Source organism: Psammomys obesus, unplaced genomic scaffold (genome assembly GCF_907164565.1).
Source record: "Psammomys obesus unplaced genomic scaffold, mPsaObe1.curated_primary_1811, whole genome shotgun sequence".
NCBI lineage: Eukaryota > Metazoa > Chordata > Mammalia > Rodentia > Muridae > Psammomys > Psammomys obesus.
In genome coordinates this window covers 16,126,456-16,154,424 of record NW_026585504.1, presented here as the reverse complement: position 1 = coordinate 16,154,424, position 27,969 = coordinate 16,126,456, and the positions used below count along the sequence as shown (strand labels likewise).

Here is a 27,969-nt window from a genome sequence, read left to right as displayed (position 1 = left end):
CGGAAACCCCGCCTCGAAGCAGGTCAGCCAATGGACGCACAGCAGTCCTCGTTTAAACTGAAAATAGAGGTCGGCTTGTCAACGTCTCCGGCGGCGCCAGTTTTGAACTGTCTGAGCTGTGCGGCTGCTTTTCTGGATGCCGCCGGGCTTGCAGAACACGATGACCGTCCCCTCTGCCGAGGAGCTGGACGCCTTCAAGTACAGTGACCTGCAGAATTTAGCCAAAAGGCTGGGCCTCCGGGCTAACCTGAGGGTACGGTGCTGGCTGGCGGGGCGGGCAGCTGGGTGGGCGGGATAGCCGCGGTGTAGGACGCAAAGAGACTAAGAGGAGTCCCCGGGGAACGCTGTTTTGGGGGGTTAGTCGGCTCCGTTCGCGGTGGCTGGAATGTGTTAAACGAAAGAAAAGCCACGGCCTTTACATTATTCGGAGGCTAACTTTTCTCAGGAGCCCATAAACGCCTCTTAATGGAAGCGCTAATGAGAGGGGAAACGAAGGTTCATAGAGCATAATCAATGTCTTGTCTATGCCGGTTATTAGGCAGTTGAAGAAAAAACTGAATTGGCTTCTGGAAAATTCCCAACTACTCTTCAGTAAACTGTTGTAGTACCTACGCTCTCATGGGCCTTTAATGGGATGGCTGGCGACCGAGATCTTTCATGATCGTCCGTACATTAATCACTGTTGTGATGGTGGGCTTTTTCAAAACTGGTAAGGTCTTTGAATCCTGAGTTGCAAGGTGTTCAGAGAAATGTGGGGCCTCCTTGAGAGATTCGGGTTTGCTATATTGGAGTTGAGATTTCCCACATGGATACAGCACAGATTTGTGCAGTAAACTGATATTTGCACTAAATGTCTAGTCAGTCATCACAAATGGTTTACAATGTTTTTAAACAGAACAATGAGGCCACCGTCGTCCCCTTGGGTGTGTCTGAATGGCAATGAAGAGTACTTGGAAATGTTTCTTATTTAAGTTTAATGGCTCCTCAATGTAGTGAATAAAGCTTAGCCCTTCAGGCTTTCCCTATCTGGATTGGACTTTTTTTTTTTAATTAGACTTTATCAAAGTCTCAGTATCAGCCCAAAGTATCCTGGAAAACAGCATACAGCTTAGACTAGCCTAAAACTTGGGATAGGACCCTGCTAGGACCATATAGATCTGTACCACTACCTGTGGCCTGACTGTTTATCAGCCTACACCTGTCACCTCGCATCTCATCTGCATCTCAACTGATCACCACCATCTGAACGCGGACCACCCCATCCCACCTCTATCACGTTGTTTAGGTGTTGTGCCCTAACCCTGATGTGTTCTCTATTTCCAGCTTATTTAGTTACATATTTTCCCACTAGCCCAGCAGAAGGATGTCTGTTTTGTTCACCAGTCTCTCTAGCTCCTAGAGCAGTGCTCACCACAATAAATGGACAGCCATTCAGTCCTAATGCTAATGAATAACACTTCTACTTCGTGTCGGCTCTGGAGCTTCATCTCGTGTTACTTGACTTGCTGAATGTCTTCACTTGTCATGTTGCATACTTGGTGAGATTTGGATAGTATGTTAAGAAACCGTTTCCTGGTCAGGCAATGAAATGGCTCATTGGATAAAGGTGTTTGGTACAGAAGCCTGGTATTTTGACCCACATCATGGAAGGAGTGAATTAACTCTACAAAATTGTCCTCTGAACTCCACACCTGCACTGTGTGGCACACATGCCTAAATACAGGAGCGCAAACAAGAATTTGCATCTAGTTGGGCATAGTGGTACAGGCCTTTAATCCCAGCGCCAGGGAAGAGAAAGAAGCCAGTCGGGTCTCCATAGTTCCTGAACAAATCAGGCTACAAAGTGAGATTCTGTTTTGAAATGAAGAAAAGAAATAGTTTCTAATTTTTGAATGCCAGAACGATAATCCCAGCCCTGGGGAGGCAGAGACAGGAGGATCATAAATTGTAGGCCCTGTCTCGAAAACAAGCCTGAAGATATGATTCAGCTGGTAAAGGGCTTGTCAACCCTGAACTAAGCCCTAGGTTTGGCCAACTCTGAGTTTGAGGCCAGCCTCGTCCACATAGTGAGTTGCAGGCCAGCCAACTCTACATAGTAAAACCCTTCTCAAAACAAACAAATAAACCTAGATTATTTAGTCTGAGAGGAAACCTCAGGTAAGGTTCATTATAGGAAATAACCATTTTATTAATAGCTGGATGTCTTCATGCAGAGAAGTCTAGTACAGCTGAAGTATGTGGCTTAGGCTCACACCTCAACAAAACTCCTGTACTTAAAGGGCAGAGCAGATTTCAAGCTTTACCATTTACTACTGGTAAATGATAAACTGTATAAGAAGGAAAGAGCCACGTGGACGTTGAGCCCTCTTTTTGGGTTTTTCGAGACAGGGTTTCTCTGTTTTAGCCTTGGCTGTCCTGGAACTCATTCCGTAGACCAGGTTGGCCTTGAACTCATAGGAGGCCTCCTGCCTCTGCCTCCCGAGTGCTGGGATTAAAGGCATGCACCACCACTACCCAGCTGGTTGGGTCCCTCTTAAGTGTATCAAATCATATACATACAAGAAACACAGAAACATGGACTGAGGAGGTTGTGTTTATATACTTAGTGGTATGTGTAACAACAATTTTGTTTTGTTTGGTTTTTTTGTTTGTTTTTTTGAGACAGGGTTTCTCTGTGCAGCCCTGTCTATTTTGGAACTGAATGTGTAGACCAGGCTGGCCTCAAACTTGGAAATCCCCCTTCCTCTGCCTCCCAAGTGCTGGGATTAAAGGCATGTGCTCCCATGCCCAGCCAGTAATTATATTTTAATTTAAAAAATTTAAGCCAATTGGTGGTGGTGTACTCCTTTAATCCTAGAAGCAGGCGCAGGTGAATCTCTGAATTTAAGGCCAGCTTGATCCACAGAGCTAGTGCCAAGACAGTCAGAGCTACACAAAGAATACCCTGCCTCAAAAAACCAAAAACAAACAAAAAGTTTAAAGTTATTTTATTAATTTATAGTTATTTTACTATCTTATTTTGAGACAGGGTCTCACTGTATAGCTCTGGCTGTCTAGAACTCACTATGAAGACAGGCTGGCCTCAAACTCACAAAGATCTGCCTATCTTTGGCTCCTGAGTGTTGGGATTAAAGGCACGGACCACCATGGCCAGCTAAAATTTTTTTAAATTTATTTTTTATTTGTACAGGTGCTTTGTCTGCGTGTATGCCTGCAGACCAAAAGAAGGCATCAGATTGTGAGCTGCCATGCGGTTGATGGGAATTGAACTCAGGACCTCTGGAAAAGCATCCAGTGCTCTTAACCCCTGAGCCATCTCTCCAACCCCCTAAATTTTTTTTTAAAGGACACATAAAGAAAAAGAACTTAATATATTTGATTTTTGATTGTTTGAAATGCAGTCTCATTCTGTAGCCCAGGCAGTCCTGTAAATCTCATAGAATTGCTATGCCTCACTACATTTGACCTTTAAAGTCAAGCTGGGCTGTGGTGGCACATTCCTTTAATCCCAGAACTTGGAAGGCAGAGGCAGGCAGATCTACAAGTTCCAGGCCAGCCTGATCTACAGACCAAGTTCCAGGATAGCCAAGGCTACATGGAGAAGCCCTGTCTCAAAAAAAAAAAAAAAAAAAAAAAGAAAGCCAGTCAGATTAGTATTTGTCTTCCAGGAAAGACCAAGGGAAGCTTTCCTAGAATGGAAGGCGAATCTAGGAGGTCTGTCTTTCCCAAGGTCTTGTAAGACCCTCACTACATGCTACCACCTGCCCACAAGAGAAACTGCCCCCCCCAAAAACAACGTTTTCCTAGTCCTCTGAATTCCTGCTGATTTATTCCTGAGAAGGTTTGCATCCCTCTCTGCAGTTCTGATTTCCTAAGCATCAGTTGGTCACCTGCTGCCCTGTCTCTTTAGAGACTGCTCTTTGTTGCAAGGATAAAGTTTATTCTCAAGAAGCCTTCCACGGCAGGTCTAGCTAGCAAAACTGTGCTCTTGACTGCTTTCCCACCTTCTGTCTCAGCCCCCTCCCTATTAATTGTGCTCTAGCCGTGCTGAATTTGGTTCTTCATCATCCGTCCTACTTTGTTTCCTTTGCTTTTTCTCCATCTTGTTCTCTGTTTGACCCCCTTCTCCATTCTCAGATCTCAGCAGCTCCAGCCAGGACATCTATCTTAAACCTGGGACATCCCATCACCTGCTGATGTCTATCCTCTTGAGCCACAGAAGCCAAAGCTTCCTCACACACCTAACCCACTGTATTACAATGTGTGTTTTTGTCTTTATTGACTTTGTCACTAGGGTGTGAAATCCAGTTCTACCCAGGCCACTGTTGTAGTCAGCTGGCCGACTGGAATACATTCAACAAACAGAAGAAAAGAGGTGTTTGTCACAGCTTTCTCACTTAATTACTTTGACTGTAATGATGAGCTGTTCTTTCTACAGGCAGACAAATTGTTAAGAGCCTTGAAAGCACGCCTGAATCCCGAAACAAGGGGAGGAAATACAAATCAGGTAAGTAATGTTCTTTATCACTTACCTAGTTAAACAGTCGTGTTTAGTGAGCAATTAATACTTATCAGTGATGATTTAAGATGTAATAGATGGTGTAGATCATCATGCTTATAGGTCCAACATTGAGAGGTAGAGCCACGACAGGCCACTAGAGAGTTCTAGGCTACACCCTGACTCTATCTCAAAAAAAAAAAACCAAAAACCATGAACAAAGGGAAAGATAGGATGTGTATTGTTATCTGGTGTTATTATCAGATAATAACAGGACCAGGGACTGAATTGTCTCCTTCATTGTAAATGATGAAAATGCCGTGTTATCTAGTGAATAGAAGTCTTAAACAAATGCAGAAGTACCTGGTGTCATGGCATATGCTTGTAATCCAGCATTCCCGTGGCTGAGCAGGAAGTTCCTGAGTTCAATACCAGTCTAAGCTAATAAAACTCCCTATCTTAAAAGAAAAAACAAAACAAAACAAAAAAACAGGGAAAGCAAAAGTTAATTATAAGTTATGAGACAGAGAGACAGCAGGAGAGGAGCAGGATAAAAACTAGACTTACAGCCATAAATACCCAGGTTACATAGCGGGTCTGAATTCCTCTTTTTGTGTTTATTTTTAGGTTTGCATCTTTGTTTGTTTATTTATATGTGCTAGGTCTTCCTATGTGGCCCAGACTGTCCTCAGATTTGAGACCCTCCTGTCTTACCCAAGTATCTAGGATGACAGATGTATGCATTCATGCTCAACCACTTTGCTCTAAAAGTTGGGAGACAAAGAAGTCCACACCACTCCATGTGTAGAGGATATGGAGTACCAGATTTCCCTGAAAAGATAACTGGTTGTCAAGCAAAGCCAGGTGCTGACTTTGGGCACTCAAGGAGCCTAGGGCATAATGCACTTCTTCCACCCAAGGATCTATTGTTAGAATCCTGTCTTACGACAAGCTCCCTTCTTTGGCTGAATCGATAGCTTGGTGTTTAAGAGTATCACATGGCAGCTACAACTGCCTGTAACTCCAGGTCCAGAGGATCCCACACCCTCACATAGACATAATATTGCTGACAAAACACCAATGCATATAACTTTTTTTAATTAAAAAAAAAAAAAAAGTAGGTGGTGATGGTGGCACATACCTTTAGTCTCAGCACTTGGCAGGCAGAAGCAGGCGGATCTCTGTAGCCTGGTCTACAGAATGAATTCCAGGACAGCCATGGCTACACAGTGAAACACTGTCTTGAAAAAGAAAGAAAGAAAGAAATCTTCCTCCCACATTCAAGCTCCTAAGGAACAAACAACCCAGATAATAAACATTTGTGACAAAGCTGCAGGACACTAAGATAAGTAGGAGAAAGAGCCCCGAAGAATGCTGGTATAGAAAACAAACGAAAACTTACAGACAAAACACACTTTACAATAACTTATTGGGTGAACTGTCCATAGAATCAAGATAGTTGGGCAAATAGAGATGTTTCAGTTAAGATTACACAGAACACAAACATGGCCAACGCTGATAAGGAGAACAGAAAGAGCCACACATGCACCTACTCCCAGCACTAGGGAACCTGAAGCATATTTAGAGCTCAAGATAGTCTGGGCTTCATATCAAAACACTGTCTCAACAGATGACAGAAATTGAGAAGTGGGGCGCTGGCTTAGCATTCATGAAGCCCTGTGTTCAATTTCTCAGCACACACAAGCTAAATGGGATGGGAAGAGGAGTAACTAAAGATGCTTATACCTACGGTTTACAAAACTTACTGCCTATAACAACACCTGAAGGTGAATTGAAGGCGCTAAAGGTGTGGCACACTGACTAAAATGGTATCAGTCTACTAGGAGTCTCAGGTGTGAGAGAAGAGCACAGATAAAAGCTACATTTTAACACAAAAGCCATATGAATGAGTGTGCCAGGATTCCCTAGAGACAAATGAGGAACCTCCTGACAAAAAGCTACAATAGCCAGGGTGACAAGCCAATTGCTTTCATGATTGTTTCTGTACTTGTACATCTCCAAAGTACTGATGGTCAAACTCTGGGCCTTGTACATAGTAGGTGAGTGCTTAACTGCTGAACTATATACTTTCCAGATCTTGTATTTAGTATTTTAAGCCATATTCATATGTAAGTTTATCTGAAAAAAAAAAAAAAAAAAAATTCAAGCCCATGTGGTGTGAACCGTATCTGTGACTCAGCACTCAGGAGGCCGAGACAGGAGGATCAAAAGTGAAAGTCAGCAAACTTAGTGAGACCCTTCTCAAAATAAAAAGTGAGAAAAGTGCTGGATAATGTTTACCCCTAGTGTAATTCCCTAGCATGTGGGACACCTAAGAAACAGCTATCCGCCATCCACATTCTTTGGTATGGGAGGAATGCCGGAGCCAGCCAGCAGAGTCGACCGGTTCTTGAGTCGGGAGTAAGGATTAATATTAATAAACACACAGCACACAGGAAACTTTTTAAAGGTCCAGACTCGACAGCCACAGCAAAAGGCAGGCTACCACAGCAAGCAGTGCAAGCAGCAAGCCTCAAGTCTCTGCCTCCTCCTCTGCCTCCAGCCCTCTGACCTCTCTTTATTTGTGAGGAGTTACTTTTAGCCAGTAAAACATCTCAGAACAATGGGTTAATTTTCACAAGGAGCCTGAGGAAGAGGTGTGACCCTCACAAGCTATCTCACCTGCTGTCACAAACAAAAGGAGATGGATTTGCAAGTTCTTCTCTGCCATTAGTAAAGGCCTGCTAAAAGCCATCTCTCCGCTGAGATTTAAATATCAAAGCAGGCCGCTGGACTCCTGACAGAGGGAAACAAAGGATTTTTTTTCTTCTACAAATATAAGAAATATAGATAATAGCATTATGTATTTTATTTACAAAAAGAACCTTCCCTAATACATAAGCATTAACCTAACAGTGATTTTTTATATGAGCAGGTCTGTTTTGGATGCTCTGCTTTCTGACCATGCGTATTCATATTGTAACTTTTTACTTTAGTTTATGACAGTGCAAGTGCTGTTCCCTTATCTGTGACAAGTTACTTTGACTTAGAAAGAAGTTGCTAGTGACCATTCATGCAGGACATGGCCCATACTGTCTCCGTCTTTTCCAGGATGAAAATCCATCTTCTGCATTCTCCTGTGATGAGACTGAGATACAAATTAATGGTGAGGAGCAAGCTGAGAGAGTACCAATTGGTCATGTCACCAAAACAAGGAAGAGGAAGCGCAAGACCGTTCATGGAATTCCTAGCTTTCAGGTGAATGGCACTGTGCAAAAACTGAAGAGAAGGCACCATAACTACCATAAGCTAACATAACGGCACATTAGCAAGCTTCCATTTTACCTTCCCCTATGATGCCAGCTAGCCAAAATATAGCATGTGTTGCAAGTTACTCAGAGGCAAAGACCTGTGTCTGCTCTGCTCCCACTTCACTCCTGTCCCTAGCACTCAGGAAGAAATTACTAGTATTAAGCCTACATTAAATCTCCATCTGGGTCTGGAGAGATGACTCAGTGGTTAAGAGCACTGTCTACTCTTCCAAAAGACCTGGGTTCAATTCCCAGCACCCACATGGCAGCTCACAACTGTCTCCATTTCCAAGGGATCTGACACCTTTACAGTGGAGCACATAAAATAAATAAATGAATGAATGAATGAGTAAATGAGTAAATCAATAAATCCCCATCTAAGGCTCTGGAGAACGATGAGAGCTGGCTCAGGGGTTAAGAGTGCTTGCTGCTCTGGAGTTTAGATCCCAGTACCCACGTCCCGTGCACACCTGCAACTCTAGCAAGGGAGTGCAAGCAGCATCTTTGGGGCTCTTTGGCTGCCAGGCTAACCTAAAACCCAAATCTCCAGGTTCAATGAGAGAGCGTGCTCTAAAGGAACAAAGTGGAGAATAATAGAGAGAGCCTCCTCCCCCAGTCCCACCCACCCCAAATGCCCTCTTCTAGCATTCATCATAAGCATACTCGTGCATATATACTGGGACATGCACTCATACACAACTCATTAAAAATTGATTGAATTAATGTGAATGCTCACATATTGTTCATAGATGTGGTCTGCAATAAATATGAAGGAAAAAGAAGCCAGCCTGAAGTGGAGTTTTAAGCTCTCTTTCTTAATTTTGCTCCTGGCCTGGTGATCATCCTGTACAGCCTGTCAATAGTGTGTGATCACAGCGACTAGGAGCCTTCCTTGCTTGCTTTGATTACACAGATTTTACTCTTGTATCACATTCAAACGAAACTTCCTTTTCCACGCAGGAAGGTATACAACTATAATCTTGGTGTTGGGGAAGCAGAGGCCAGAGGAGCATGAGTTCAAGGACAATTGGTGCTACACAGTGAAACAACAACAGAAATCAAATATAATTTTTACCACATAGCATCTCTCTTCTTGTCCTCTCCCTCTTTTCTTCCCTCCCTTTCCCTTTGAGACAGGGTCTCACTGTATAGCTCTTGCTGACCTGGTACTCATGTGACTAGACCCTGCTTAAAAGCATGCACCACCATGATGGGCCTCCTGTTGTTGGTGGTAGTTTTTTGAATCAGATTCCAACCCCAGCTGGCCTTAAACTCGTGGTAATTCTCCTGCCTCACCCTAAGTGTTGGGATTATATGTATGAGCCAACATGTCTGTCCTAATTTCTTTTTTTTTTTTTTTTAATTAATTAGGGGGGAGGTCAGGGCTTTACTATGTTGCCCTCTCTGCCTGCTTTGGAACTCACTTGGTAGACCAGGTTGGCCTTGAACTACTTCATAGAGATCCACCTGCTTCTGCCTCTCAAGTGCGGGGATTAAAGGTGTGTGTCACTATGCTCAGCCTTAATAATTTTTTTGTTTAGTTTGTTTTGTTTTTCGAGAAAGGGTTTCTCTGTGTAGCCGTGGCTGGACTTGTTAGGCCCAGCAAGAGCCTAAATATAAGAAGGTATGAAGAGAACTCAGGAAACTAATCATCCATCGATGCAAAAACGCAAGAGATTCCTCTTGACCATTGCGCAATGGGGTCACCCCTGCTGGTCAGCTAGTAGTGGCACCGGGAGACAAAGACCTTAGGTTTTTAAAAGACACAAGGCAGGAATCTCCTGGGGTTCCCTTCTTGGCGATTTAGGATTGGATGAGGTGTTTAACTTTTAAAATAATTGATTCTGGGCACCCTTAGGTCCAGTCAGTCCTGCCGTAAATATCTGATCTCCAAGTCAGTTTGGAATTTCTTGCCACATGAGATACAGCCACAGTTAAAGATGGGAGAGTAACTAATTTATCCCATGTCTATTCTGAGGAATGGGGGTTACAGGCTTTGGATCAAAGGTCAGGAGCTATGCAGGAGAAGGATTGGGGTCATTTGGCCCGGTTTTCAAACAAAGCCCATTTCACAGGCGCCATTCGGTGATTTACTCTTCATTTAGTAGGGATCTCTGCTTGTTCTCTTCCTTATCTCTGCCCTCACAGATGGCTGATGGCAGGAACTTTTACATTCCTCGGCTCTCTGGAGAAGCACTACAAGGCTTTAATTAACATAGGCCTAAAACTGTAGGTTATAAGGCAGTTAAAAGAAACATAGGTTACAAAGTTAGTCTGATTCTTTCAGACTCATTTTATAGATCAGGATGGCCTCAGATTCAACAGAGATCCACCTGCCTCTGCCTCCCCAAATGCTGGGATTACAGGTGTGTGTGACCATGCTGCGCTTAGAAGCTGAGTCTAAATCTTAGTTCATTATCCATAAGGAAATAAATCTTGTCCTCTCTAGTGGCCTCCAGTATCTGCTTTTAAATTTATGTTCTCAGAGCAGAGGTTCAAACACTCAGAAGTCTTATTCCTCTTTTGTTTTTCTGACCCACTCCCACATCACCTATTTTCATACCCTTTTTGTTAGAAGGTACCAATTCTTTTTTTTCCCCCAACTTTGTTGCAGGATCATTCTGAGATAAAAGGAAGTGATACTGACGTATCCCAAAATGAAGAAAATCAGGAAAACCAAGACCTCAGAGCTACTACAGAAGTTTCTTTTCTGCCAGACCAGAACCAAGAAGACAGGAGTACAGCTTCCTCAGGAACCAGTGAGATAAATGGTAAGCACTAACATTTTCAGACTGACATTGCTAAGGGAACCATGTGCATTACTTTCTCAGGAATGCAAACCAGGCAGTTAAAAAAATAAAGAAATCAAGCCATGTGTGGTTGTGTGCCTTTAATTGGGAGGCAGAGGCAGGTGTATCTTTGTGAGTTTGAGGCAGTGTGGTCTACATAGTGAGTTCTAGGATAGCCAGAGCTGAATAATAGAGAAGACCCTGTCTCAAAAAGCAAACATATAACAAAATAACAAAAACATAAATGTACCACGCTCCCTCCCCCCCCAAAAAAAAAGCAAGAAAAAGAACAGAAATTGGTTGTAGTATAGATTCAGGAGCTGCAACTCTAAAGTGTCAATTAACCATGTCAATTAAAGGTAACTGCATACCTTCTTTGTTCTTGTACCTTATAGTGGCTGTGCAAGTCTGTTTTCCTTGGCCTGCTGTCACATGCTCTGCTCTGTTATCACATGATATTTGTTTTGTTTATTTGGCTTATGATAGAGCCTTACACTATATCCCAGGCTGGCCCCAAACTCACAGCAATCTTCCTGCCTCCACTTTAAGAGTTCCTGCGACTGATTGTCTGAATCTCTTCTTAGGAACTGGTCTTACTGGATTACTACCTACCAAAACAACCTCTGTTTGAGATTATATCACCTGTTCTTAAGTGAGGTGACATCACAGATGCTAGAGTTGGGAACTAACTCTTTAGAGGAGCACAGTCACCGTGGCCACACTTGGAACTTTCACATGTTTTACAATTAAAGCAAAACCTATAAATAAATGCAAAAGACCACTGAGTTGTATTTAACTTCTTTTTTTGTTTTTGTTTTTGTTTTTTTGTTTGTTTGTTTGTTTGTTTGTTTTTGAGACAGGCTTTCTCTGTGTAGTGCTTGCTGCCTGGCCTCGATTTGTAGACCAGGCTGGCCTCAAACTCAGAGACCCACCTGCCTCTGCCTCCCAGAGTGCTGGGATTAGAAGCATGTGACCACGCCCCACTGTTACTGGGATCAAACCCAGGAGCTGCAAGTCAAGAGCTCTGTGACTCAGCAACATCCTAAGCCATGACTTTTATCCTGACCAAAATAAGAGGTTTCTGGGAAGTTAGGGAAGGTCATTCTCTCCTTGGTGACAAGAGCCCATTTTGTTCTCATTAGCTTTTTTGCAGAACTCACTGATAAAAACACTTGCCTATTTCTTTGATTGGGATGCATACAAGGTTATTACTTCATGTTCAGAAACCTTTTACTTTTTCCAGATTCCATCTAGCCTCCATGTTTGGTTGCATGACCCCACAGACTGAGAAGCTGTGTCCTTTTTTGTTTTGTTTTGTTTTGCTTTTGCTTTGCTTTTGTTTTCAAGACAGGGTTTCTCTGTGTGACCCTAGCTGTCCTGGAATTCTCTCTTTAATCCAGGCTGGCCTTGAACTCACAAAGATCTTCCTGCCTCTGCCTCTGCGAATGTGTGATTAAAGGCATGCCCCACCACTGCCCCCTAAATAATAGTTTCTTAATGTTAGTTGAAAGAGAAATGTAGAAGTTTTTTTATATCTTTGGTTATTCAAGTCAACAGTTTAATGGAAAAAAGTTTTTGTTTTGTTGTATTTGTCTATTTAGACAGTAAAGATTTGAAGGGGCCTTTGGAAGAAAGACTGCTAAGCGTGGAATCCAAACTGAGGAATAAGAAAAGGACTACAGCCACTACACCAAGTAAGTTTTGCACACAAAGAAACAAAAAAGCGGCTTTCCCTCCTTCAGACTCTTGTTGAATAGGCAGTGCTTGGCAGCAGCTAAGACCGAGGCATGGTGGCCAGGACTCATGGTCCACTGTTCCAGGTTGCCAGCTGGAGGGTCATGGGCACCTGATACCTAGACTGACTCTGGCATTGTAAAGTGGCAGTGGCTGTCCTTCAGGCTTCAGTGGGCTGGTGTAAAGCTTGAGAATAGTATTCCACTGCTTAGTACCTAGCACATGAAAAAGCACACAGCAAGGCTTCAATAACTACCTAATGGCATAATATTTACGTACTAGGTACATGCCATACTCAGCATGCTCACATGGTTCAGTACCAGCTTGTCTTATTGTGTCATTTGTCTTAGTATGTCAAAAAGACAAAAACAATTTTCTCATTGGGCTTATGTTGCCTGACACATAGATTAACAGAATACTGTTCATTTATTAGAAATTTAGTAATAGGGGATAGAGAGATGGTGCAGACATTAAGCGCACTAGCTGGTTTTGCACATGTGCAGGTATAGTATTCATACTAAGTTTTTGACCTTTGGTTTTGTATTTTGTTGTTGTTGTTTTTTTGAGACAGAGTCTTAATGTGGCCCAGGAAGCCTCAAACCCAGGATGCTGTAGCCAAGGCTGGCTTTGAATTTTAAATCTTCTTGTCTCTTCCTGCCATGTGCTGTATTTATAGACATGTGCCCCTACACTCAGTATAGCTTTAAAATTCTCAAAGGGATTAAAACAAATGAGACAAAAACCATGCTAGCCTAACATATTTATTATCTGAACCTTTGTGGATGTCTTTTAACTCAGTGCTGTCTCAGCATAAAAACTGTCAGTGTTCATAGGCAGGAGGAGTTGTAGCTCAAATGGTAGAGCATGTGCTTAGCATGTAGGAGGCCCTGGATTTCAGTCCCCATCTCACATGTGCACATTAGGCACAGTGTGTTTTGTCATGATTAAATAAAGGCCCTTTAACTAACTGAGGTGGAAGAAGACAAATCTCTTGTTCTCCAAAGCCAGATGTCAGGGAACTGGTCAGTGGGGGTACTGCTGTTGCTGGCCTCCAAGATGAGCTTTCCCCTGAGTTCTGAAAGCTGAATGTTCTGGAATTCAGTTAATTTGGCTAATGTTTTAGCCGAGATGATATTAAAATTGACTGTCAGGAAAGTAAAGAGAATAAACATTGATAAGAACACAGCAAAGGTTAAAATAGATTTTTATCTTACTACTTCTCATGATTTGGAACATTCTAGACTTTAAGAAGCTTCATGAGGCTCATTTTAAGAAAATGGAATCCATTGATGAATATATCGTAAGAAAAAAGAAACACCTTAAAGAAAACAATTCACTTAATAAACTAAAGGTATGCAGCAGACAAAATGCATGGTTTTTTGTTTTGTTTTGGGGCGTGTGTGTGTGTGTGTGTGTGTGTGTGTGTGTATTTGTTTTGCCTACATGTTGTTATATGTACCATGTACCTGCCTGGGGCCAGGGAGTTGAGAAGCAGGGGTTGAATCATCTGGAATAGGCATTACAGAAGGTTATGAGTTGCCATATGGGCCCTGGGAATTGAACCCAGGTCCTCTGGAAGAACATGGCTCTTAACCACTGAGCCATCTCTCCAGCTCTATCTTGTTAATTTATTTGTTTGTTTTGGTTTGGTTTGGTTTTAGTTTTGGAAACAGAGTTTCTCTGTGTATCCCTGACTACCCTGGAACTTACTCTGTAAACCAGGCTGGCCTCGAACTCACAGATTTTCACCTGCCTCTGTCTCCTGAATTAATGTTAATTATTTAAATAATTGAACACTATAGTGAATGTAGCTATCATCATATGACTGTATTTGTGTATGAACTTATTTGGGTTTGACACGTCTTTCTTCAAATTGCTTTCTCCTCCCGTCAGAGTTTTTAAAGCCGTCAATAAAACTGCATCCTGCCATGTTGTAGCACATGCCTTTAACCCAGTACTCGGAAGGCAGAGACAAGCAGATGAGCTTGAGGCTAGCACAGGGCTACATGGTGCGTTCCAGGTCAGCCATTGCGGCAGAATGAGACTTTTTTGTGTGTTTGAGTGCTCTCACAAGTTTTTGTTGTGTTGCTTTTCAAGACAGCTTGTTTTGTTTTATTTTAATTTTTTTATTTTGTGTGTTGGTGTGTGTGTGTGTAGCCTTGGCTGTCTTAGAACTAGTTCTGTAGACCAGGCTTGCCTCAGTGTCATAAAGATCCATCTGCCTCTGCCTCCTGAGTGCTGGGATTAAAGATGTGCTCCACCTCCACCTGCCACAAAATTTTTTTAATTAAAAAATAAATGGAAATAATATAGTCATGTATAAACAAAAATAATATACATAGATACATAGATAGATAGATAGATAGATACATACATACATACATACATACATACATACATACATACATAGACAGACAGACAAATAGATATCCTCATCCACAGTGGCATATGTTCTATTTTCCACAATCATTTTGCCTTACTTGTATTGAGAATGAATTAGTTTCTGGCTTGAGTTTTTCTCTTCAAATGAGGGATTCATAATGGCTATCTTAGGGTTGCTGTGGTAACAGTTCCTTCAGGGGTTTTCAGTACAGGCTTTGTTGGCCTCGCTGCTCCTTCAAGGTGATGGAGCCAACTCTTAGCTGAGTTAGATTTAGGAATTGATGACATCATAGGAAGTCAGTGTTACTGCTCTCTGTAATTGAAGGTACTAGACAGGGCCGAGAAACATTCATGTGAGGGCTAGTACTATATAACTTGATATTTTTCAAAACTGATGTTAGCCAGTTATAACACTAAACTTTAAAAAAAAAGTATAAGGTTAAATTTTAAAGGGTACTGAAGTGGGGCAGTGGTAGTACGCACCTTTAATCTCAGCACTCTGGAGCAGAGGCAGGCAGATCCCTGTGAGTTCCATTCCAGCCTGGTCTACAAAGCAAGTTCCAGGGTAGCCAGGGCTACACAGAGAAACCCTGTCTGAAAAACCAAAAATAAAATAAAAGGGACTGAGTGGAACTGGAATCGTGGCTCAGCAGTTAAGAGCAGATGTTATTGTGACTGGAGAGATGGCTCACTGGTTAAAAGCACTGACTGCTCTTCCAAAGGACTTGGGTTCAATTCCCAGAACCTCCATGGAAGCTCACAGCTGCCTGTAACTCCAGTTCTAGGAAATCTGATACCCTCTTCTGCTCCCCTGGGTACCAAGCATGCACAAGGTGCACAGATATACATGCAAAATACCTATACACATATAATAAAGAAAGCTAAAACTTGCTGCTCTTCCAGGGGATTTTTTCTTTCTTTCTTTTTTTAATTGTTGTTGTTTATTGTTTTGTTTATTATTTTGAGAATACATTCTTATGTAGTCTAAGATAGCCTTGAGGCTGGCCTTGAACCCTTGATCATGTTCACCCCATCTGGGATTACAGAGATATACTACCTCATCTTGTTTGAGAACAAGTTCTTACTGTAAAGTTACATTGTGTGTATGTGTGTGTGTGTGTGTGTGTGTGTGTCTGTCTGTCTGTCTGTCTGTCAGTGAGAGGACGGTTGATGAGGGTTGGATCTCTCCTCTCCCACATGGCTGTGGGGAAGGAACACAGCTCATCATATTTTGGCCTTTACCCACTGAGCTTTGCTGGCCCAAGGCCAAGATTTTAAAATGGGGCTTTTTCTTCTTTTCAAAAGCAGCTGGACAAAAAAGGCATAGTGACGCCAGTTCCACCTAGAGGAAGACTCTCCGTACCATGTACTCCTGCCAGACAGCAGCTCTCACAGGGCCAGTCAGCAACTAAGATGAACGTCAGGTAAAAATATTTTCTCTTAAGAGGTTATGTAGGTATGTATACACACGGTATACACACATGCACACTGGGGCTTGGGCCCAGGGCCTTGGGTTTGTTGGACAAGGGCTCCACCACTGAGCTGTACCCCAAGTGTTCCGAAATGCTTGGGTGTGTATATGTAGATTTGTTGCCTAGAGGATAGCCTTCAGTTGTCATCAGTACCCATCTACTTTTTTTTTTTTTTGGAGACAGTCTCCCACTTGCAAGTAGGTTAGTCTTGCTGACTTGCCAGCCCTAAATCCACGTCTCTATTTGATTTTAAACCAACACCACCACACTGGTCGTTTTCATATATATTAAAGTATAGGATCATGTCTTTGAGTTACTATTATTTCTATGATGAAACACCATCACTGAAAGCAAGCTGAGGAGGATAGCATTTATTTGGCTTACATGTTCACATCCCTGCTCATCACTGGAGGAAATTAGAACAGGAACTCTAACAGGGCAGATGATGGAAGCATCATCTGAAATACATGTGTGACATCTGGCGTGAGTAGGGCGTGTTCATTTACATCACTCCCCAAAGGAGAGCATTTGAGGCAGATGTTATCATCACTTCTCTGGAGAATGTTCTGTCCCTTTGACTTAATATTGCCAGGAGGAAAGGACAGAAGGCTCCTGAGGGGTGACCTGAATCCCACAGGCATTCCCCTCAAGGCCTGCCATTGGCCAACACAATACCAGAAAACACATATATATCTTATTAAATAATGTATCTTAGATTTACTATAAATAATGTATCAAAGATTTACTATTTGATGTGTGAGAACATTTGCCTCTTGCTCTCTGAGTCCAGAAGGTGTCAGGTACCCAGAACTGCAGTCACAGATGGTTACAGACTGCCATGTGGGTGTTGGGGACCAAACCTGGATCCTGTAAGGACAGTTTGTGCTCTTAACTGCTGAGCTATCTTCTAGCCCCTCAAAACTTATTTTTACGAATAATGCAAGTTGACAAATTATTTGCTTAAAAACATATCTCTTGTATAAGAGAGGTTGATTCATAGCAAGTATTTCCAGAGGTTTGCTAGCTGCCTGGTGATGGTCTAGTGGTGTCATTTACAAGTTCAAAATCAGCCTTAGTTACTCCTGCTACAAGTGCTCACGTTCTCCTCCATTATTGGGCGTAGGTTTTCAGCCGCTACTAAAGATAATGAACATAAGTACTCACTGACCAAGACTCCAGCCAGAAAGTCTCCACATGTGACCCTGCCTGGGAGTGCTTCAAAAGCCCAGGCTGCTGTGTTTAGAACACCCGGGTTAAAGACCACTGGGAGGAATTCTACTGCAGGTAAAAGAAAAAAAAAAATTTTTTTTTAAACTGTAGCTTTCTGAAATTAAACATACCTCTTCCTCTAAAGTCTCCACATATTCGTAAAACCAGCTGCAAAAAAGTCATAGCATAGTCTTCGTTTATACAGGTGAGGGATGCGCCAGAGACACGGGCTAAAAGCACAGCAGCCCTGCTGCCGGGTCCCTTCTGTTGAAAAGCAGCCCTAAGACAGTGAGGGGACATTCCCTGAGCTACTCTCTGCTCTCAACACTCTCATCTACTTAGATGCCACCTTCAGTTCCCACTAATTGGTTTCTGTTTTCCTCTTTGTGTTTTCTTACTGGGGACTGAATCCAGGGCCTTACACACACTAAGGACTTGCTTAGCCACTGAGATGATTTTGAGAAGAAACACTGTGATAGTGACATCACACTTCAAATCAAAATGTACCCCTCAGTAGTAGAGACTTTCCTATTGTGTTCAAGGCCCTAGTGTTGATCATCTCTCCTACCCCCCACGCACACACCAAGATTCTTCTTAGAGTTTCCTCAAAATTGTGAGTCTTTGATTATACAGAAGACATCACCAAGTTTCTAATACCAGAACAATCCATGTTTTAGACTGGAGGAGGACACCATTGGTGATGATAGTTGGTGTGGAGACCGAGGGGCTCTATGTGGGTTAACAGCCTAACTGAATAGTAAGAAAGAAGATGAAATTGAAGGCTAGGCAGTGGCTTAGTGAGTCTAAACACTGGTCTTTTAAGCTCAGGGACCTGAGTTCAGTTCCTAGAGCCTCTGTCTAAGAAGAAAGCTGGACGCAGTAACATGCGTATTGTAACTCCACTGCTGGGGAGACAGGGACAGCGGTTCCTGGGAATCCATCAGTTGGCGAGATCCAGGCTATGAGACTGTGTCTCAGAGAAAAGTGGACAGTGCCTGACCCCACATCTCTCTCTCAAACACACATGCACAGTGCAGAGATGAGAATAGTAAGTTTACGGAATTCTTCCCCTGAATGACCTCTCATCTGGCTCTATCATCTTTTTTTATTTTTTTCAAAGATTTTATTTATACAACATTCTGCCTGCACACCTGTTCTTACTATAGATGGTTGTGAGCCACCATGTGATTGCTGGGGATTGAACTCAGGACCTTTGGAAGAACAGCCAGTGTTCTTAACCTCTGAGCCATCTCTCCAGCCCTCATCTTTTTTTTAATTTTATGTTCACTGATGTTTAGCCAGCATGTGTGTCTGTGTGAGGATGTCAACTCTTGGAATTACAGACAGTTGTGAGCTCCCATATGGGTGTTGGGAGTTGAACGCAGGTCCTCTGGAAGAGCAGTCAGTGCTCTTAACTTCTCTGCCATCTCTCCAGCCCTTGGCTCTATCATCTTAAGCCTTATCCGTACCAGCATCGGCCAGCAAACATTCTGCCTAGCATTCTAAAATGAAGAAATGGCCTGGGCAGGGGTGATCAGAGAAAAATGGTTAGTGTTTCTCATTTCACAGTGGGCTTGAGCCTGAACAGCACCTACCTCACAGTACAAGAGGGTTCAAACGTGTTCAGAGATAAAGACATGAGGCCTGGACCAAAGTGTTTACCTCATTTTGAGTGGTTTCTGCCAAGTAATTCAGGGCTTCATTAAAATGAGATGTTATTTTGTTCTTATCCCCACCATCCTTACAAGATTTGAATTTTACATGAATAAAATTTAACTCTGATTTTCTTTGACTTCATTCACTCAGCAGAATGTTTCAAGATTTAAACATGTTCAGTTATTTTAACGTTAAAATATGGATATATTTCAGTTTATCCCCAAAGACATATAGGTAACTCCAGAACACATCATATGCTGTGGGAATGCAAGAATTTCTCTTTGATACAGGATTAAGACCAGTGTACTAAAGGGCAAACACCACTCCTGTTCTCACTGTGCTGCAAGGCACCCCACTCTGCCGTTACCACAACAGATGACTTGAATTCTCTTTAACTAGGTGATTCTCCACAATAGGTAATCTAAAATCTCTTTTGTGATTATTTAACTAGGTGACTCTGGATTTTAGCTCTCCTTTTCAAATGTTAAGGTTAAACATGATTGAGTAGCTTCCCCTGTGAAGGGAAATAAATATAAATATGATAGATATTTGGTGCTCAAATATAGCAATATGAGGCTTGATAAACTATGCCATCCTCTATGAAATAAAAATTTATATTCAGCTAGGTGTGGTGGAGCATGCCTATAATCCCAGCACTCAGGGAGGCAGAGGCAGGCAGATCTCTGAGTTCACGGCCAGCCTGGTCTATAAAATCAAGTCTAGGACAGCCAAGGCTACACGGAGAAACCCTGCCCTGAAAAACAAAAAACAAAAACAAAAAAGTTATATTCTTAAACAGTAACTTTTACTAATAACTACAGCTATAACTCTTTGGCCCATATATAATTAGTTCTTTTTCTCTATTTCAGTTATAATAGTATGAATTTTTTAAAAATTTATTTATTTAGAGACAGGGTTTTATACTGTTCCAGTCTGGCTTGGAAGTGACTGTGTAGCCCAGGCTGGTCTCTACCTCCCAAGTCTTTCTGCCTCAGCCTTCTGAGTGCTGGGATTATAAATGTGTTGGACTAATTAGTTAATTAGTTATTTTTTAAATTTTACATAATTATGTGTATCTGGGGTAAGTAAGAGCACATGAAGACAGGTATCCACAGAGACTAAAAGTTGTGAGTTCCCCCCTGGAGCTGGAGTTACAGGAAGTTGTGAACATGTGATGGGGGTTCAGCGAACTGGACGCAGATTCCCTGGAAGGACTTGTGGTCTCCAAACCACCCTAGCCCTCTTTTCACCTTCTTACTTGCTTTTTGTGACAGGTGCTTGTGTGGCTGGCGCTGCTTGAGCTTCAGACTTCCCTGCCTTCACCTTTCAAGTGCTGCAGTTACAGTTGCGCCCTGTCTCTCCCATGATGATGGTGACCATGTATGTGTAAGACATGCATGTGCGCCAGAGGTCAGAGGCCAACATGTGGAACTCATAACTTGTAGATCCTTGGACCCATGTGGGTTTCCAGGGATCAAATTCAGGCTGCTAGGCTTCTGCCAGCACCTTTATTGCTGAGCCTTGTCCCCTGCCCTCAGCTGTTTCAGGGACTCTGTTTCCAGATGATCCTAGAAAAGGTGGTGCCATTCAGAATATTCAGGGGTGGCCAGCTAGGGAACAGATCTCAATATTTAGTGTTCCTCTGCTGGTCCCACCCCTCTTACCGCTCTTTAGCCCCACATCTGCATCACAACCTCCACAGAGCTTACTCAGCCTGTTTGGGCTTCTGTAATACACTGCCAAAGACTAGGGCTTTTGATGAAAGAAATGTCTTAGCTCTAGAGACTTTATCAGGATTCTAGTGCTACTCAGACCTAGTAAAGGCCCTTCAAGTACCAAGCTGATGGTTTCTAGTTGTTTGCTCAAACAGCAACCTTAGTGTCTCACTAACTATTCTATTGCTGTGAAGGGACACCATGACCAAGGCACCTCATAAAAGAAAGCATTTAACTGGGGACTTGCTTACAGTTTCATCTTGCAGGGGCCATGGTAGCAAGGGAGCAAGGCAGCAGGCAGGTGTGGTTCTGGGAAAGGAGATGAGCTCTACATTCTGATCAGCAGGCAGCGAGAAGAGAATGTCTGGGGCTGCTGTGGGCTTTTGATATTTCAAAGCCCACTCTTGAAGGGCTGGAGAGATGGCTCAGAGGTTAAGAGCACCTACTGTTTTTCCAGAGGTCCTGAGTTCAATCCCAGTAACTGCATGGTGGCTCCTAGCCATCTATAATGAGATCTGGTGCCCTCTTCTGGCATCACCCTTATTCAAGCACACTGAGTTAGTGTGCACTGTAGGGATTCTCATAATGCATTAATTCCATCACAGGAAGTGAACGTTCTATTCTACCATGGAACAGAAGATGAGAACAAAAAATTTCATCCATAATGTAGATCTTTTTAAATGGTAAAATGATTCTTTGATTAAAAACTCAATTTGGGGGACTGGAGAGATGGCTCAGCGGTTAAGAGCACCGGCTCCTCTTCCAAAGGTCCTGAGTTCAATTTCCAGCAACCATATGGTAGCTCATAACCATCTATAATATGATCTGGTACCCTCTTCTGGCCTGCAGGCACATATACAGACAGAATACTGTATGTATGTATGTGTAAATAAATAAAAATCTTAAAAAAAAAAAAAACCCTCTACTTTAGGCAGCTAGAGAGATGGCTCAGCAGTTCAGAGTACTTGCTGCTTTTCAGAGGACAGCACCCATGAGACAACTCGTACTGTCTGTCACTCCACTTCATGAGATCCAATAGCCCTCTTAAATCCCTGGACACTGGCATGCATGTGGTACACAGACATACTTGCAGGCAGAATACTCATACACACAAAACAAACCTAAGAAATAAAATTTTAATCTTCATACTTTGTTTTAATAAGTTTTTTGGTATTTTTTTAGTTTAAGTTTTTGTTTGTTTTTTAGTTATTACCCCATTCAAGTTGACAACTGAAGCAACACGGACTCCAGGCTCTAGTAAGAAGCCAGGATTTGATCTCAAAGCAAGCTTGTCTCGCCCCCTCAACTACAAGCCACACAAAGGTATGTGGGATTGTTTGGAAAGACAAAGCTGGTACAAGACTTTAAACAGTTCTGCATCAAAAGATGTCAAAAGCTAGAGGTGTATGTGTGCACGTATGTGGATATATATATATATTTATATATATATAGAGAGAGTGTATATATATATAAAGAGAGAGAGAGAATATATATAGTAGATATATATATATATATATATATAGTGGTGAAGTAAACACTGCAAAACAAGAAAAAAACATTCTGTGACTGGGAGGAAATCCTACCATATAAATTTCTGCCCCTGCTTCCACAAGAATCCCTGACTTAAAAGATTTTCCACTGGGAAAAAAACAATTGATATGCTTACACATTTGTTAACCAAGAATGTAACTTGTCAACAGATCAGTGTCAGCTTAAGGTTAGCCTGTGTGTACTTTTCATCTTTGGCTATTAGGATCAGGGTATAGAAATACTGTTTCAGTTTCTGCTCCTTTGTTTGTTCTGAGACAGAGCTTAAAGTGTTCTAGGCGTCCTCAAATTTGCACAAAGCCAAAAGTGAATTTGAACTTCGGAATGATGGAATCTTTGTTTTATTTATTAAAAATTTTTTCTTAGCTGGGTGTGCTGGTGCATGCTTTAATCAAGTCAGGGTTTATTGTGTCTTACATTTTGGAGATGGGTAGAGTTCATTTTGGTGGCAGAGGCAATGTGGCAAGAGTAGGAGGCTGGCCCATCACATTCTATCACAGTTGTTTTAGGTGAATACAGTTAATGTGACAGGAAGACACTGCAGCAGAAAGGAGGCCAGGCCGGAACATTGCATTGGCTAGAAGCAGAGAGTGGTTTTTGAGACTAGTTCTCCTTGTGTAGCTCAGGCAAGTCTGAAACTCCCTCTTTATCCCAGTGTGCCCTTGAATTGATGGCCATTCTTTTCCTTCAGCCTCCCAAGGTGTGGAATTACTAGTGTGAGCCACCATGCCCAGCAATGAAATACACTAACTGTAGCCATCATATTTTATAGCAGATTTTAACCTAATCTAACAGTCTCACTGAAAAACTCTTGAGGATGCTGGAGAAATGGCTCAGCACTTCTCAGTATTCAATACTCTTGCAGAGAATTGAGGTTGAGTTCCCAGTACCCATACCAGGTAGTTCAGAGTGGCCTGCACCTCCCACTCCCAGGGGTTCAGCCATTATTATTATTATTAGCCTCTCTGTGCACCTGCATGCACATGGCACACATAGACTCAGCAGGTTCACACACAAATTAAAACCAAAGACTTGGGGCTGGAGAGCTGCTCAGTGGTTAAGAATGTGTGTTACTCTTCCAAACGACCCAGGTTCTATTCCCAGCACCCACATCGGACATCTCACAACTATCTCTAACTCCAATTTGAGGAGATCTGACAATTCTGGCCTCCAAATTGCACCCACACAGGTGGACACACACACACAAATGAGATTAAAAATTTCTTTAAGGCTGGGCACTGGTGGTGCAGGCTTTTAACCTCAGCAGAGGCAGATGGATCTCTGAGTTCAAGGACTGCCTGGTCTCCAGAGTGAGTTCCAGGGCAGGCAGGGCTACACCAAAACCTTGTCTCAAAAAACAGAAAACAAACAAAAACTTTAAAATATTAAATGCTTTTTTAAAAACTAAAATTTTGATAGTGAACATAATACTCGTACAATTTTTTAAAGATTTATTTTTATTTTATGTGCGTTGGTATTTTGCCTGCCTGCATGCATGTCTGTGTGAGGGTGTCAGGTCCTCTGGAGCCAAAGTTACAGACAGTTGTGAGCTGCCATGTGGGTGCTGGGAATTGAACCTGGGACCTTCAGAAGAGGAGCCAGTGCTCTTACCCACTGAGCCATCTCTCCAGCCCATACTTATATAATTTTAAGATAAATTATTTGATTGTAATTCCTTTATTTTGTATAATTAGATTAATAGTAACAGATTTTTTGATTAGAATACTTTTGTTGTTTAGATTTTTTTAAAATTATGTATACTGTCTGTGGGCATGTAAATGCACTAACCCAGGGAGGTCAGAAGGTGTCCAGTCACCTGGAACAGGAGTTATAGGTGGCATGAGCCAGATGACATGGGGGGTTGAAAACTGAACTTGGGTATTCTGTGGACACAATACACTCTTAACCACTGAGCCATCTCCCTAGCCTCTGTATTGAGGTTTTTTTCCCCCCCATGACTTCCTTAGATTTAACAGAGAGAGAGAGACAGAGAGAGAGAACATGGCTGTGGTGATGCATGCCTTTAATCCCAGCACTCTGGAAGCAGAGGCAGGGCTCTCTCTGAGTTCAAAACCAACCTGGCATACAGAGTGAGTTCCAGGATAGCTAGGGCTACACAGAGAAACCCTGTTTCCACCCCACCTCCCCCAAAAAAAGATGACACTAGGGCCAGTGAGATGACTCAGTAGGTAAAGCTACTTGCCATCAAATCTGACAGGCTGAGTTTGTGATTCCTGGGACCCACATGGTATAATGAGAATCAGCTGCAGCAAGTCATCTGTGGACCTCACACATGCCATGGCACATGCACACAAGTAAATAAAAAAAAAAAAAGTCTTTGTACTAAAGAGCATGCATGATGCAGGCTGGTGAGGTGCTGAGTACATCAGTGCTTGCTGCACACACCTCACAGTCTTGAGTTGTTCTTAGAACCCTTGTGGGGGAGAAAGAACCAGCCCTCCAAAGTTGTCCTCTGACGTGGGAACTCACGTTCATATACATACAGTCATAAGAAAAACTTTTTATGAAGAAACATTTTTATTTTTAGAGAAAAAATACGGTTTATATCTGGAATGTGAAATCAAAACATGCTGCAGAAAATATATGTAAATATCTACAAAACAGAGTGAAAATGCTGATATGTAGCCAAAAAGATGGAGACAATGATGTAGTTGTGAATAAAAGCATCTTAACACCCCTCTTCCTAACCTAGGAAAGCTGAAACCTTGGGGGCAATCTAAAGAGAATAACAATCTGAATGAATGTGTAAACAGAGTTAGCTTCCACAGGAAAACGTATAAACAACCTCATCTCCACAACAGGTGAGTACATAATTATCTCATGTTGTAAGTCTTCTAATTTCAAAAGACAGCACACCAAAGCATGTGAGGGATAGCATTTCAAAATAGTGTTAGAAGTAGAATGTTCCGTTCCATATTGTATTGCTATAACAAAATGCTTGAGGCTAGATATTCTAGAGAGAACAAAGTTTATTTTGACTTGCATTTCTGGAAATCCAAGGTACTGATAGAGCCTTATGCTCTAGATAGCAAATAACATGGGTGCATTTTGAGAGTAAGGAAGAATGTGTGAAGGTTAGGCAATGTTTGGCTATCTGTTTAACAGCCTCCTCCCTGAATAGCTAGTTCATTCCTGCATTAATCCCAAGGATTAATTTTATTTTATTTTACTTTCCTCTAAGCCCCACCTCTGGAAGATTTCACCACCTCTGTTACATTGGGGACCAAACGTGGATAAACAATTTTCAAGCCATAGCAGATCAGTCACCTTTAAAATCATTCACATGAAGCCTGTGATCCCACTCTGGGAGGCAGAGGCGGGTGGATCTCTGTGAGTTTGAGGCCAGCCTGGTCTACAAAGTGAGTCCAGGGCAGTCAAGGCTATACAGAGAAACTGTCTCAAAAAGAAAAAAAAAAAAAGAAAGAAAGAAAAAGAAAGAAAACAAAACAAAACCAGTCACCTCTAGAACTTTCTTTAAAAGTGAGTTGGGGACCTAGAGTACATGATAGCCTTTTTTTTTTTTTTTTTTTTTTTTTTTTTTTTTTTTTTTTTTTTTTTTTTTTTTTGAGACATGATAGCCTTTTTGTTTTGATTTTGTGTTTTGAGACAGGGTTTCTCTGTATAGCTCTGGCTGGTCTGGAACTCATTCTGTAGATCAGGCTAGCCTCAAACTGAGATTCACCTGTCTCTGCCACCTGAGTGCTGGTGAAAAGGTGTGTATCACCACTATCCAGACATGACAGCCTATCTTGAAATGTAAATATTAAGTATTTTTGGCTCTAGCAAAATAGATTACAAATTAGGTTTGCAATGCACACCACATCCTGCTTCCCAGGCCTTCCTAGGTTATTCAGAGCATGCTCTTATGGGACTTGTCTCCCCAACAGCACATTATCCCTGCAGACACCAGTGCTCAAGTATGAGCAGGTGTAAACTCTTCACTCCCAAGAAAACCCACATGTAAGGAGTGAAGCCTCGCACAGATCCAAGGCAAGCATGGCTCTCAAAGGAGTCCGATTTACTGCCTGGGACTCTCCTGATAAAGGTTACCTATCAGCTGCATCTTGCTTGGATCCATTTCCACCAAGACCTTTTACTATCCATGGGATAATGCGAACCTGGACTTTCTTTTTCCTTGTCTCTAGTCAGTGGACCTTAGTTCTAATACTGTAGCCTGATTACATGTTTGACTTCTAGGAGTAAGACTTCTCATTTGGAACTATTTTTTTAAGTACTGGCACTGAATTCAGTCACCAAGGTGTCCTCTGGTTCTTGTTTCATTTGTAACTTTAGAATACTGAGTTAAGGGGCTGGAGAGATGGCTCAGAGGTTAAGAGCACTGGCTGTACTTCCAGAGGTCCTGAGTTCAATTCCCAGCAACCACATGGTGGCTCACAACCCTCTGTAATGGAATCTGATAACCTCTTCCCGTGTGCAGGTGTAAATGCAGACAGAACATTGTATACATAATAAATAAAGCCTTAAAAAATAATTTAAAAAAAAAAAAGTGACCCTCGAAGTACACCGTCCTGATGTGACTGGATGTGCTGGGGTGGGTTGGGGGGAAGGAAGAATACTGAGTTAACAAGCTTTGCAGACAATGCTGACGAGTGCTGAAACCTGTAGGCCAGTGGCCTGGAGATGTCTGCTGCACGCATGTGCTAGATGCCATTTAACTATCTAGGTCAGCATCGAAGTCTAGCCTAACATGCAACCTGTTTGTCCCTCTTAGGGAAGAGCAACGGAAGAAACATGAGCAAGAACAAAAGGAGAGGAGAGCAAAGGTTTTGGAAGCCCGAAGAAACCTGGTTGTGACTAAAGCCCAGTGATCCTGTCTGTTTTTGTACTCTCAACTTCTTTTCGTTTGTGGTTGCTTTCATACTCTTCCTCTACTTTAGTCAAGCTCTTTTGTATCATAACTTTTGATCGTAATTTGTGTAGTGTTTTCTCTTCTGTGCCCTGAGACTGTATTATCACCTTCAAGTTCCTACCTGAAGTGGTTCTCATACAATGTCCAAACAAGTCTGCTTTCTAAGAGACTGTCCTAGGCTCTTAACAGGTTTTTCATGCAAGGTCCTGCTAGTTCTAATGGAGGTGACCTGCACCCTTTTCTGTACAAGTGCATTTCTATTGGCAGCCAGCCTCAGCAGAAGCTTAGTCAGCTAAAATTCCAAGGAAAAGGCAGGCTGGAAGACAACTACTTTGTTCACTAGTCTGGAAAGTCTAATGATCTATTGAAGTCTTATTGATTTGGTTATGGATCAATATTTTATAAAGGTAATCATTTCATGTAATTGCCAACTGTCGCTCATTATAATCTTAAGATAGAATTCCTCTGTTCTTTCTACTTGTTAAATAAAAGCCACAGGGCTGAGGGTGTGCCTCTGTTGTACAACACTTGTCCTTGCCACACACCAGGCTCTGAATTTGATCCCTGGTACCACCAAAAAGAAAACAGAATTGCTACTATAAGGATTACCATCTTTGTCAGACTCAAATCTTACAAGTAGGAATCGAGTGAGTGGGGCTGCTGAGCATAGCAGCTTGCCATGTAGAGATTCTGAGTTGTGTGTAATGCTTAGGATTTTCATAAATAAAAATATTTTCACTGTGTGGGTTCATTCTTTTTAAACA

At 42.1% G+C, this 27,969-nt stretch overlaps 1 protein-coding gene across 2 annotated transcripts; it reads left to right on the top strand.

Moving 5' to 3' along the window:
• Positions 1-17: 17 nt before the first annotated feature.
• On the top strand, positions 18-27,946 carry Nusap1 (nucleolar and spindle associated protein 1). Of its 2 annotated transcripts, none has more exons than XM_055594343.1 (11): positions 18-253; positions 4,439-4,507; positions 7,610-7,756; positions 10,424-10,580; positions 12,200-12,292; positions 13,574-13,683; positions 16,023-16,138; positions 17,310-17,470; positions 21,973-22,089; positions 25,028-25,136; positions 27,068-27,946. In XM_055594343.1, the coding sequence occupies exons 1-11, from the start codon at positions 137-139 to the stop codon at positions 27,162-27,164; spliced, it is 1,293 nt and encodes a 430-aa protein (XP_055450318.1). In that variant the 5' UTR covers positions 18-136; the 3' UTR covers positions 27,165-27,946. The 2 variants fall into 2 exon arrangements, with proteins under 2 accessions (XP_055450318.1, XP_055450234.1); XM_055594259.1 differs by having other exon boundaries at positions 16,020-16,138.
• The last annotated feature ends 23 nt before the right edge of the window (positions 27,947-27,969 follow it).